A 13,787-nucleotide genomic window follows, 5' to 3' on the forward strand; every position below is an offset into this window, starting at 1 on the left:
GCCTAGCTCACAGCAACCTCAAACTCCTGGGCTTAAGCGATCCTACTGCCTCAGCCTCCCAGGTAGCTGGGACTACAGGCATGCGCCACCATGCTCGGCTAATTTTTTCTATATATATTTTTAGTTGTCCATATAATTTCTTTTCTATTTTTAGTAGAGACGGGGTCTCGCTCTTGCTCAGGCTGGTCTCGAACTCCTGACCTCCCGCCTCGGCCTCCCAGAGTGCTAGGATTACAGGCGTGAGCCACCACGCCCGGCCGCCACTTACTTTTTATTTAAAAAATCTTTGGGTCCAACCCCTTATGACAATAATGTGTTATGTTAGTATATTGCCTTCTAGATTGGGTCTACGTTGCATATATATTTTTTCACTTAACATAGCTATACTGTCCTTATTGTCATCTTTATTGTCTGTACACTGTTCTGTGCTAACGTATTTTAAATGATTTCTTTATTATTAGGTACTTACTGAAAAAAATTGTCAAATTTTGGGAAATTGTAGATTACAGATTGAATTCTACCACTTAATTTGCTTTATGGCTTTGGGCAGATTCTTGAGCCTCAGGGCCATCATCTATAAAATGGACTTATAACATCTGCCTTACCATAAAGGCAGTATTTCTGTCCAAACGGGCAGTGTCAGTGTACATGGTTACCAGGAAAGTATATTAATTTATATCACTTTATACAAAATATATCAGCATAATTTCTGGGTCTCTATCCAGTGAAGGCATTGATAGCGATATCAGGGAACCATTTGATGAATTTGTGCTTTGAAGAAGTCAGTAAAATAGTCATTGAGCTTTAAAAGGTCATTTTTTTAAACCTCCAACTTTGAAACTTATGTATTTGCCTATAGTGTTTTTCTTCATAAATTGTATCAAATGCAGACTCACAGCTTTGAGATTTTTTAAAAACAGTGGTAAAAGAGAGTAAGACATCTAAAAAGAAACTTAGCCAGGCATGGTAACAGCTGCCTGTAGTCCCAGCTATTTGGGAGGCTGGGAGGGGAGGATGACTTGAGCCCAGAAATTTAACAACAACAAAAAAACTTAAATGTGATGGAAACCTTATAATGCCAACAGGTAAGATAAAAAGGGTAGTCATCAACAAAGCTTTGAAACATGATCTTATCTCCTCTTTATGTGCCATACACTGACTTGCCACTTACTAAACTTTCAGGTATTTGTTGAATGAGTGAAAAATGAGCCAAAAATGCATTTCTGCTTCCTCACCTGCCGCTTAAATTCCTTAACGAGTTGGAATTTGGAATCACCTTAAAAAACTGATGTCACTTGCATCCACCTAATTGCCAAACTAAATGAACAAGATTTGGTTTGCATACAAATTAACTTCTTGAAGCATTTGACTGTGTGAAATGCCTTTAATTTCTAGGGTTCTACTTTGTCCTGGTGTTCATTTGTGCAGTTCTTTTCTTTGCTACATCGGAGTTTTTGGTATACCCTAGCTAGGTATAAATTCTTAGCCTCCATCTTACTACAAGCTCCTCTGTCCCATCCTCATAGGTTTGCTCTATAACCTTTCAGTTTCTAGCCTGGACCTCTCTTCTGTATCCAAGATACATGTTCCTGTCTCTGCCTGGATATTTAGTAGGCATCCCAAATTAAATTCATTATGTTTTATTGTTATCCCTGGATCAATATACTATACAGACAGGCACAGATGTCTGCCTGGTTTTCTTTTTCTTTCTGTATTCCCCATCATAGTTAATGGTCACTGCACAAATTTAGTCAGTAAGCAACAATTATGTAAGGGTATGAGAATGGTATTTGGGAATGTGAGCTTTAGAATCAACAAATTTTAGTTCAGATGCATTTCCTAGGCATATCTAAAGCAGATGTAAACCCTTTTGGGGTATCTCAAAACAGGCACAACAAATCTACCTTAGTTAGCAACTGTCTCTGAGATTATAGCACCTAAAGGTTCTCTTGCTGACCTTTTGTCTGAATGGTGGTTTTACTGCTATAGAACATAGTGACAGTCTGTACTTTAATTTTTAAAACAAATTCTGATAATTTAAATATACACTATGGAGTATTTCCTCAGATGCTACACTAGTCTGTCTTGTGTGCTCATTTGGCTGTTTTTATAGTTCACTGAGTTGTTTACTGCTGAAATGATAAAAGAAGTGCTATTTGAGACATTCGATAAATATAAGCTCTAGCTTAGGCTTTACTAAAACTTACTTTGAGCTTTGTTACTGTTGTTGAGACAGGGTCTCACTCTGTCACCCAGGCTGAAGTGCAGTGGCGCAGTGGTCTCCAGCCTTTTTGGCACAAGAGACTCGTTTGATGGAAGCCAATTTTTCCAGAGGGGCTGGGGATGGTTGGGAATGAAACCATTTTCATTATGTTTATTGTGCACTTTATTTCTAGTATTATTACATTGTAATATGTAATGAAATAATTATACAACTCACTATAATGCAGACTCAGTGGGAGCCCTGAGCGTGTTTTCCTGCAACCAGGCAGTCCTATATGTGGGTGATGGGAGGCAGTGACTGATCTGACAGGAGGCAGTGCTCACATGGTGATGCGGTGCTCACGTGGTGATGTGAGGGATGTGGAACAGCTGTAAATACAGATGAAGCTTCGTTCCTCACCTGCTGCTCACCTCCTGCTGTGCAGCCTGGTACTGGTCCACAGCCCAGGGGTTGGAGACTGCAACAGTGGGGCAGTCATAAGCTGTAATCACAAACTCCTGGGCTCAAGGGGTCTTCCCATTTCAGCCTTCCAAAGTGCTGGGATAACAGGCAAGAATCCCTTTATTAAAATAAATTTCTTCATTAACATCTTAGTGTTTTCCCATTTTCTGTATCTTATTATTTGTGGAAAAATTCTCTACTTTCTACTTAGAGTGGTCCTTATGTTGATTATATCTGACATTGTATGCCTTTTGTAAAATCATTGTTACTTGGATCTATAGTCCTATTGCATCTATAGTATTGAAAAGCTGTGAAAATTATCTGTTAACATTTAGGATACGCTGCTTAGTTGGGCTGTTTACTCTGGGAAAGGGGGCTTTTGTTCTTTAGGCTAGCCTCTTGGGGAGTGGTCTAGTAAAGGTCCATATCCCACGGGTCCATATTTGCAATACTGACATCAGTTGGAAAGAATGGAAATGTGATTCATAGGAAATTGATAATACTCAGGAATCCCTGAAACTTAGTTCAGGATATCTTTTTAGAAGTCCCAGGTGAGTGTGTGCCTGTGATTAAACAAAATAAAAATAAGAATTTAAGAAGCTAGGTAAAAGCTTCTTAATGTCAGGATTTTATCTTCTAACCCTCTGTGGACTCTCTTTATGTCTTGGTTGGATTTAAACCTTTGTGGGAAGGAGTATAAATATGTGGTTAAGTCTCCCGAGAGCACCTGATTACTGAAGATTTATTGTGAGATTTGTTAAATTTGTTTAATAATGGGCTGTTTTTACTTGTGACTAAATAAAATTGTGAATTCCTATATTATCATTACAAATTGTTGGGACTTTATAATGGCATTTTAAGTGTCTTGCCTGATTTTCATACATCTGTGTTTCTCCAAATGAACCTTAGAATTATTTGAAGTTCTTCCAAATCTCAGTGAGATTTGGATTGAAATTACATTAAAATATTCATGGAGTGATAGTGTTGCCACATTCAGTTCAGGAACACACGTATGTTTGTTTCTATTCAAATCATTTTTATTTCTTGGTTACAGGTTTTGAAGATTTCTTAATGTTTTCGCCTCTAGGTTCATGATTTTTTTCTTATAATTTTAATATGATCTTTTCTCACTGTGTTTTCTAGGGGATGATGAAGATATATCAGAAAAGTGGCTTTTACTTACTAGCCAAATTGTTAAATTTTTGTTTTCAAAAGTTTGTTGTTCTTTTAGTTAATAGATTGCAATGATCGTTGTAGAACAAGGAAGGTTGACCTCTAAATTTACCTTTTATGGTTTTTTTCCCTTGGTTTTTTTTCTAGCTCTTTTCACTTATGGATATGAAACCTCCCATCTCTAGAGCCAAGATGATTCTCATCACTAAAGCTGCTATTAAAGCTATTAAGGTAAGAATAAAATAAATGTATTCAATTTGAGAAATGTTTTTGAAATTTTGAAAATGTTACTGTTAAACATACGAGAATTCATCTTGTCAATTAGTTCAGGCCTGAATCAAAGAGCACTAACTAGTTTTTGCTTAAGGTACCTGATGATACCAACATTTGTGTTTTAAAATATTGTTTCAAAGCAGTTTTTTTCTTCATTTCTTTCTTTTTTTGGGGGGGTCGGGTGGGGACAGAGTCTCGCTCTGTTGCCCAGGCTAGAGTGCCGTGGCGTCAGCCTAGCTCACAGCAACCTCAAACTCCTGGGCTCAAGCGATCCTCCTGCCTCAGCCTCCCAAGTAGCTGGGACTACAGGCATGCGCCACCATGCCCGGCTAATTTTTTCTATATATATTTTTAGTTGTCCATGTAATTTCTTTCTATTTTTAGTAGAGACAGGGTCTTGCTCTTGCTCAGGCTGGTCTTGAACTCCTGAGCTCAAATGATCCACCTGCCTCAGCCTCCCAGAGTGCTAGGATTACAGGTGTGAGCCACCGCGCCCGACCCCTTCATTTCTTTTAATCTTTGTAATAAACCCACTGAGTATTTAGCTTCATTTTTATTTAAAAAAAAAAAAAAAAAAAAGACAAAACTTGAGCTGTGTGAAATTAAATGTCTTACCCAAGATCACACTTTAATGAATGGCTCGTTTTAGAAACTACATTGGTTAGTTCTGATTCCATTGGTCTTATCCTTCTCATAAAGTTGTCTGATATCCTGCTTTATGGAGGTTTATTGATTTAAAATCTTAAAGGACCTTCTGTTTGGGGGAATTTTTGTAGTTTTCTGTTTTAATTTATTCCTTTCTGATTTAAGACATTTTTAGTTAATTATGGATTACTTCTTATGGTTCATTCAGTATTATCTTGATAATTATTTGAATTATACAGATTTCAAGGTTTTTAAGTATTTTCTAATAATAGGAAATGTAGAAATATGTAAACTTGACAGTAATTTTCTTTTACTTTTCAGCTTTATAAGCACGTAGTTCAAATAGTAGAAAAGTTCATCAAAAAGGTAACTATTGCATTATTACCTTATTTTAGTTATGCACATTTTTAATTTACTTCGTAAATTGTAATTTAGGTGCTTGCTTCTAAAGCCACTCTACAAAAAAGTAGTCACTAGAGGCTCTTTTTAATCACTAGAAGTTTGAGAACACATTTATAGCAGTACCATGGATTGAACACCTACTGGGTGCTTAGCACTCAACTCATAACAGGGTTTGTTTCCTGTTGGACAGGACCCTCCCTAAACCTGAAGTGCTTGTTCTCTACCCCTTGCCTGGTCTATTCTTGGGTCTTGTATTTCAGATGAAATTATTTCTTAAAATTTTCCAACTTTTTCCTGCTCTATCAGAATTAAACCGTTCTTTCAGTTCTGTAGTTGTCTGTTGTTTTATGACTGTGTGACTGGCACACATCGGTCTTAGTAGAGGACTGAGAACATCTTTCTTTTAACTCTTGACCTGAAGCTGTGACATGTAGTACATCTTAATAAATGTTTATAGAAATGTCTCTGAAACATGGCCTTTGCATACCGGCTTAGGGATAAAAGTTAGAGGTCCTACAGACAAAAGAAATGATTAGTAAAAGCTTTTCATAGTAGCTAATCAAAGTACAAGTAAATGAAGTGGAAAAAATTTAAATTACCTACATGCCACTGCTTTCTAATTAGTGCAGTACTTATGTTTGGATAAGTACTTATTTATGTACACATACATTTACAAAAGGAAAAATAGAGACAATATTGGCTGTTAATTCCTAGATGTAGAATTGCTTGATCAGGTGAGACTTTGCTTTTATTGCTAAGTTGTCTTCCATAAAGGGTTGTACCTGTGTCCACTACCAACAGAAATATATGTAGGTGCCTATTTCTCTACTATTCTTTTAATCTTTGTCAATTAATGATTGGCCAGAAATGACTTCGTCCTTTTAATTTACTTATCTTTAATTTAATTTATTAATTTATTTCTCTGGCATTATACCTTAATAGAATTGAAATTGATGTATTGTTATAATTATTTTTGTATAATTTTAAAAGATAAAAATTAACTTTTTGAGCAGGATGAATTGGAGTAGACACTATCATAATAAATGAATTTATATGGAAGTAGCTTAGGGATTGATAATGTCAATTCTGAGACATTATGTGTAGGGAGGTAGAGGAATCAGAAAGGTAAAATCTTAGGGATACGAATTATCAAGATAATGTTCTGTATAGATGTGGGAAATTTGACAAGTTAGCCAATTAGAGAGCTAAAACATTCGATTAATTTTTAAGCAGAGGCAATCATTAGATGGCTATATAAAGAGTTTTATAAATGTGAGATTAATGGGTGTCAAACTGTGAGTTTGTATTTCTTGTACTGACTTTACAACTTTGTCCTTGTAGTGTAAACCAGAATACAAGGTTCCGGGATTATATGTAATTGACTCAATTGTGCGGCAGTCTCGTCATCAGTTTGGAACCGATAAAGATGTTTTTGGGCCCAGATTCTCTAAAAACATAACTGCCACATTCCAATACTTATATCTTTGTCCATCTGAAGATAAGGTATTATATTAATAATTTTTAAATTAAAACTTGTATTCTTGTTGGTTTTGTTTCTATATTCATTTAAATGTATGTTGGCTATTTGAAGCCTACTATATTACTAAATAAGATTTTCATGTAGTGATCTCTGTGAGCTTGAAATAAAACCCAATTTTTTTCTTCAGTAGTCACTTTATATTGATCTATTGTGAAGTCCTTCAGGAATGTTGTACTGTTGAAATATGAAATGAACCAAATTTATAGAATCAAAGAATGAAGTGGGTGGTTACCAGGGACTGAGGGAAGGAGGAAATGGGGAATTGCTAATCAACAGGAATAACAGTTCAGTTAAGCAAGATGAGTAAGTTCAAGATATTCACTGAGTAACATTGTACCTATAATTAGCAGTTGTCAAACACTGAAAAATCTGTTAAGAGGATAGTCTCAGATTAAGTGTTCTTACCACAATAAAATAAAAAATTAAAAAAAATACATGAAAGGAGCATCATCTGCTTTAAAGAAGATACTAGAAAGATGTGCTTGTGTCATTAGCGATGGAGAAATTCTGCAGTAGAGGAAGGCGATGCTCATCTCAGATTGTTGCTTATTCCAGCTGGTTTTACAATATACTACACAAACGTAGAAAAACATTACAAATACAGTAACTGAACTATAAACAGGTGGGAGAATTATACTGGTAAACATACTTGGAATAATGAAGAATGGAGACGTTTACAATAAATGTCATGTAAACTTGAGTGTTACAAATTCTGTGTTTATATTCTTAGAAGAGTGTTCCTGTGGGGAAAATGTACCAAAAAGCCAAGATGATTCCTTGAGTAGTAAATAAAAGTTGTGTCCATGAATAAAACATCTTCTCTGGGTCTCCTTCATATTTACTTGGCACAAAACAACTTAGATTACAGACCATTTACTTAAATACTGTAGCTGTTATGAGTATCCTGAAGAAATTCTCTTTCACTTCATTTACTTCTCTAAGATAACTGTTTTGTCAGTGATGGAGTTTATTTGTAACTGGAAGTAAAATATAATGAAAACATTAAATAATATATTACTTTTTATTCCCTAGGTCTATATTCCATCTCTGTTTCTTACTCTAGAGTAGTTTAACCAGGTTGTAATTCTGATGGATTTTATGAAACAGACTTAATATGGAAATGTTAGCTTCTAGGGGGGTTTTCTCTCTTTTTGTAAGAGGTATAATGTGTAATTTATGCAAATATTTATTGTATATTCATGTTTTCTCACACATAACAGAGTAAAATAGTTCGTGTGCTGAACCTTTGGCAAAAAAATGGAGTATTCAAAATTGAAATTATTCAACCTCTTTTGGACATGGCAGCAGGAACCAGTAATGCTGCCCCAGTAGCAGAAAATGTTACCAATAATGAAGGTATGGTCAAGTACGTCTGTGAGCTTAGATAATGGTGTAAGTTTTTGTATATAAAAGGTTTAGAGTCTGTCCATATTGGTGGAATTTTTCTGTAAGAAGAAAACTTGAACCTACATCATAAAAGGTATGATTTTCTCTCCATAATTCCTATTTCTAATAAAAATATGCTTTTCTGGTACTTGGTACAAGCTCTAGTACCACAGACTATATATTTTAGTATATGTTAAACTAGATAGAATTTGATTTTAGCAAATAAGCTTATTAATGGAGTAAAAAGATACACTTGTAGGTTAATATTTTCTTAGGCCTTAATGCCCTTTTCTTTTTTATTTGTTTTTAGGGTCACCACCACCTCCAGTAAAAGTCTCTTCAGAACTCCCACAAGCCACTCCAAACTCTGTACCAACTGTACCACAGTTGCCCAGCTCTGATGCTTTTGCTGCTGTGGCTCAACTTTTTCAGTCAACTCAAGGCCAACAGGTAAACTATTTATTCTAAGATTAAATCATTTGCAGAGTTAGGTACTATTGTCAGTTCTTGTTTTCCATTTCTCATTAATGAACACATTTAAGGGAGAAAATATGTCTACTTTTCAACTGGAAAAGTCTTCGTGGGGAAGGTAATGACATAGGGGTAATAGGGAAAATGTGAAAGTGAAAAACAAGAGAACACCACACTGAGAAATGGCAGTACCTCTTTGAAGAGAACTTCAGAACTGCTAAGTGTCTGCTGTTGCTCACAATGCTAGCATTTCTCATTGATTTCAACATGATTTAGATCAGAGAGAATTTTTCCATTTTTCTAGAAAACTTATATTTACCTTGTTCACAATTTAGTGTATTTTCTCTTTTTGACCATTATTTTATATCATTTAATTTGTCAGCATACATTTTTAAACTTGCATGACACATATTATATCTCTGATGTGTTCATTCACAACAAACTTAACCATTAATAAAAGGAGAATTTTTTCCCCAGTTTATTGTGCATATGCTATTTTGAGTCACCCTTAAGATTTTGTTTTACGTGAATCAACTTTTGATACTATGATTATACTTTGTTGTGTGTCGTCTTCCCATTCTTTAAGCTTCAGCAGATCCTTCAGACTTTTCAGCAACCTCCAAAACCACAGTCTCCTGCTCTTGACAATGCTGTAATGGCTCAGGTTCAGGCTATCACAGCTCAGTTAAAGACAACTCCTACACAACCACCTGAACAAAAAGCTGCTTTCCCCCCACCTGAACAAAAAACTGCATTTGACAAGGTATGCTTCTCTCACATAACCCGCCCCACTGTTTTTACCACTCAACATGGATTGTGGAAGTTAATCCCTTCTGTATTTTTTTGTGAGTTATTTTGTGGTTTGAGGTATTTTATCCCCTCAACATCAAAACATTGATTATTTTTCCTGGTTTTACATGTAATATATACTCATTGCAAAAATTTTCAGGGAATAAAAGAAACTAAAGAGAATAAAATTCTTCATTTCACCCCATACTTGGAGATTACTATGATAACATTTTGCTGTATATCTTTTCAGAATTAATTTCTTATGGTTATATGCTTTTCTGTAATTGATCATAATACGTACCCACTAGTTTTGGTCTTGATGCTCTTGTCTCTTATTAAGATTAGTGGATTTTGATCCATATTTACACTGAATGCATATAATCTGTAGTATTCCATTACATGAACATGCTACAATTTAGCCATTCCACTACTGATAGTCATTTAAATTACTTTCAGGTTTTGTGTTAAAAAAACCTTAGTTACCATATCTGTAATGTGAGGGTTTGGGTTGTTTCAGTGTTTCAACTGTTCTTTTAGGCCTTTATGGTTCCTTAGGCATGTTTAGGAAGCCGCCACCATGGATATAGGTATGCTGAACATGCACAGCTGAGAGCCTCCTGCACAAATTTTAATCCAGACAGCTCCACTCTTGCCTCTTTCCGAGAAACTTTATTGCTGATAGTCCAAATTAAAAATCCATGTGGTAATTATGGTTTTCATTATATCTTGTTTTATTAATGACTACTCATTAAAAGAACGTTGAATGAATTTTTTGAGTAAGAAAAGCAATACATGCTTATAGGGGGAAAACACAATACGAAATTTATAAACGAAAAGGGGAAGCAATCCCACATTACAGTTTGAATATATTTGTTTGTATTTTTTCAAACCTATTTCCATGCACATGTGAACATAAATTCTTACATATGTGGTTTTATTAATTTTTTTCTGTGTTGTGATTAGGAAGACTCTCATCAGTATAAAAAAAATTCTATGTTTTCTTGTAGTAGTTTTATATTTTTATTTATGTTTTTCTCTTTAGTCCCTCTGGAATCTGTTTTAGAATATGGTTCAAAATAGTTGAATCTTTACATTTTTAAAAATAAGCAGTTCTCCCTCACTGCTTTTTCATATGCACATTCCCATGTGTTTTCTTATTTTATCTCTCTGGACACTGTTCTGTCCCACTAATATATTTATTTCTGCATCATAACAGTTGAAATACTTGTAACATACATACTATATATATTTCATTTCGAAGTGTTCTTCCCACACACACACATACCTCCCCCTCCCCCTCCACACTCATATTCTTTTTTTTTTTTTTTTTTTTTTCTTTTGAGACAGTCTCACTCTGTTGCCCAGGCTAGAGTGAGTGCCGTGGCGTCACCCTAGCTCACAGCAACCTCAAACTCCTGAGCTCAAGCGATCCTCCTGTCTCAGCCTCCCGAGTAGCTGGGACTACAGGCATGTGCCACCATGCCCGGCTAATTTTTTCTATATATATTTAGCTGTCTGTATAATTTCTTTCTATTTTTAGTAGAGATGGGGTCTCGCTCTTGCTCAGGCTGGTCTCGAACTCCTGAGCTCAAACGATCCGCCTACCTCGGCCTCCCAGAGTGCTAGGATTACAGGTGTGAGCCACCGCGCCCGGCCCACACTCATATTCTTTTTCAAACTTTTTGTGGCTATTCTTGGTGATTTGTATTAGTCAGGAGTCTCCAGAGAAACAGAACCAATAATTATATCTATATCTGTGTCTAGATAGAAAGAAAGAAAGAGATTTATCTTAAGGAATTGGCTCACGTAATTGTTGGGGCTGGCAAATTTGAAATTGTGGGGGCAAGTCAGCAGGCTGGACTTTTAGGTAAAAGTTAACATTGCAGGCCTAAGTCTGAATTCCACAGGGCAGCAGACGAAAAACTCTTTCTATGTTGCAGTCGTGAGGAGAATTCCATCTTCAGGAAACCTTAGTTCTTACTCTTAAGGCCTTCAAATGACTGGGTAAGGCCCACTCATTATGGAGGGCAATCTGTTTTACTCATGGTCTGCTGATTTAAATGTTAATCCCATCTAAAATATGCCTTCATAATAAAATCTAGATTAGTGTTTGACCAAACAACTGGGCACTATATAACCTAGCCAGGTTGACACATAAAATTAACCATCACAGCATACTTTTCCAGATGTTAGAATTCCTTTGAATTTATCTGTGAATTTTAGAAAGTACTGACAGCTTCTCATACAGAATCTCCATTTATTAAAATCTCTTACAATTTTCTTTTTATGGTCTTACACACTTTTCTTTTATTCTTAGATAGTTAATCATTTTTAGTGTTTTATAACATTTGGTTAATGATACTGCCAGTTGTTATTTTATCTTATAAATGGTCATGGTTACCGGGCACAATGGCTTGCACCTATAATCCCAGCACTTTGGGAAGCTGAGATGGAAGGATTGCTTGAGGCCAGGAGCTCAAAGCTGCAATGAGCTGTGATCATGCCACTGTACTCCAGTCTACACAACAGAGTGAGAACTTGTCTCTCAAAAAAAACAAAAAACTGGTCATGGCATTAAATGCTTAGTTTTCTTTCTGGTTGGTGCTTTTAAATTTTCTAGGTAGCTACTAAATTTAACTTTTTCTCTTCAATGTCTATTCCTGTTTCTTTTTCTTTTGTTATTATACTGATAGCTAGGACTTCCAGAAAATTATTTAGTAGAAGTCTTGATAGTGAGCATCTTTATCTCGTTGTTAAGTTGAATTGTAATACTTCTAGTGTTAACCTTAAATCAGTTGGCCAATGTTTGTTAGTTATGCCAAGTTTAGAAAAAGGAATTCTATAAAAACATTTAATCGCTTGGCCTAGAATGACAAAGAAAACACAAGTTAGCTCTATCCCAAAACACTCTGAACACTTGGTTTAATCCTATATATTGTGTTGTCCAAGGAGGCGATTTCCCTTCCTGATTTAGAAATCTGTTGTTCAGTAAAGTAAAACCGGAATCTCTAGGCGGAACTATTGTAGAACAGTACAAGTTGTAAAATTTGAGGTTGAAATCCATGAGCAGAATGGACACAGCCTGAAAGAAAAGATTGCTTGTTGGAGGCCAGGGACTGAGGGCTTTGTAGTCAAAAAGACAGTCTCCACGTCCTGATTCTACCATTTACTGACTGTATAATCTTGATGTGTTTCTTACTCACCTGAGCCTTAGTTTGTTTTCTTGTCTGTGAAGAGACTTTATCGCCAGTGCAGAGTTCTTGTGATGATGAAGTCTATAATCTACTGAAACACATGAGTAGGTGTCTAATGTGTTTCCTTCCTTTCTGAATACATCTTGTTTTTAAATTGCTGTTCTTCTGGACATGTGATTTCGTGAAGAGTCCTGATTTTTTTTTTTTTTTTTAAACAAAGTTTCTGGTAATCGGCAAAGTTTTACGAAAAAAGCTAGTGAACAGGTGGTGAGACTTCTTTGTGCCCCTGTCCTATACCGTTCGGTTTTATTTTTCTTTTTCATATAGTCATATATTCTTGAGCGAATAGTATATGGACATTTTCTATATGCATTTGCAGTGATTGGATAAGACAGTCTTTCTTTTTACATTTTACAGCTGACTGAAATGTATGTCCGTTTTCATGTGCACAAAGTTTCAAAAGTTTTTAGTCTAGGTAAATGGATATTTTAGAAAGGTATGTATACTGCTAAAATAATTATGAAATAAACAGATAGAAAACAGAGAAAACAGTCAAAAAGAAAATGCTACACTTATAATTTGGGAAGGAAGGCAAAATAAAAAATTGTATCTTTTCCAAAATGGCATTTGTGTAAAAACTGGTTATGTCTATGAACCAGGGTCCTCAGGGGCATGTGGGAAAATGAGATCGTACATGACAGTGTGGTGGAGGTACAGATGGTTGCAAATATATTTTTGTGCAGTAAATCAGTCTAAATTTTAAAATGAAATATTGAAATTTATTCCAGAAGCTGCTTGATAGATTTGATTATGATGATGAGCCAGAAGCTGTGGAAGAATCAAAGAAAGAGGATGCTGCTGCTGTCGCCACGACGGCACCTGCTGCTGCTGTGCCTGCCGTGCCCACCACCGCCGTGCCTGCTGCCGCTGCCCCCGCCGCTGCCTCCCCTCCTCCTCCACAGGCACCATTGTGAGTTTCTTTTTTTTAATTTCTCAGCAGATACAGAGTTGGTAAAGCACATTCTCAGTAACATTTAGCAGTAAAAACAATTTTCAGTGGAGTCATTGTTTTGTAAAATTTGTGGTATTGTGAGTTTTCTCCTGAATGGGGAGGGGATCCTATCAGATTTAGAATAAAAAAATGGCTTTTACGTTGAAATAATGCTGAGTATATAAATTAATAAATGGATAAATATATGATTCAATAAAATGTTGATTGCTAATGACTCCTCAACAACATCCTATGTTT

The 13,787-nt window shown here is 35.6% G+C and overlaps 1 protein-coding gene across 4 annotated transcripts in view; it reads left to right on the forward strand.

The window, feature by feature from the left end:
* SCAF4 (SR-related CTD associated factor 4) overlaps positions 1-13,787 on the forward strand; it is a 59,079-nt gene that overhangs the window by 19,578 nt on the left and 25,714 nt on the right. For 2 of the 4 annotated variants that reach the window (XM_069472351.1, XM_069472354.1), the window contains exons 2-8: positions 3,986-4,069; positions 5,078-5,122; positions 6,500-6,661; positions 7,919-8,054; positions 8,395-8,534; positions 9,142-9,318; positions 13,327-13,508. In XM_069472351.1, the coding sequence (XP_069328452.1) occupies positions 3,986-4,069; positions 5,078-5,122; positions 6,500-6,661; positions 7,919-8,054; positions 8,395-8,534; positions 9,142-9,318; positions 13,327-13,508 (926 nt within the window). The remainder of the gene's footprint in view (positions 1-3,985; positions 4,070-5,077; positions 5,123-6,499; positions 6,662-7,918; positions 8,055-8,394; positions 8,535-9,141; positions 9,319-13,326; positions 13,509-13,787) is intronic. The other 2 variants (XM_069472352.1, XM_069472353.1) reach the window with 2 other exon arrangements.

Source organism: Eulemur rufifrons, chromosome 7, assembly GCF_041146395.1.
Source record: "Eulemur rufifrons isolate Redbay chromosome 7, OSU_ERuf_1, whole genome shotgun sequence".
Lineage (NCBI taxonomy): Eukaryota > Metazoa > Chordata > Mammalia > Primates > Lemuridae > Eulemur > Eulemur rufifrons.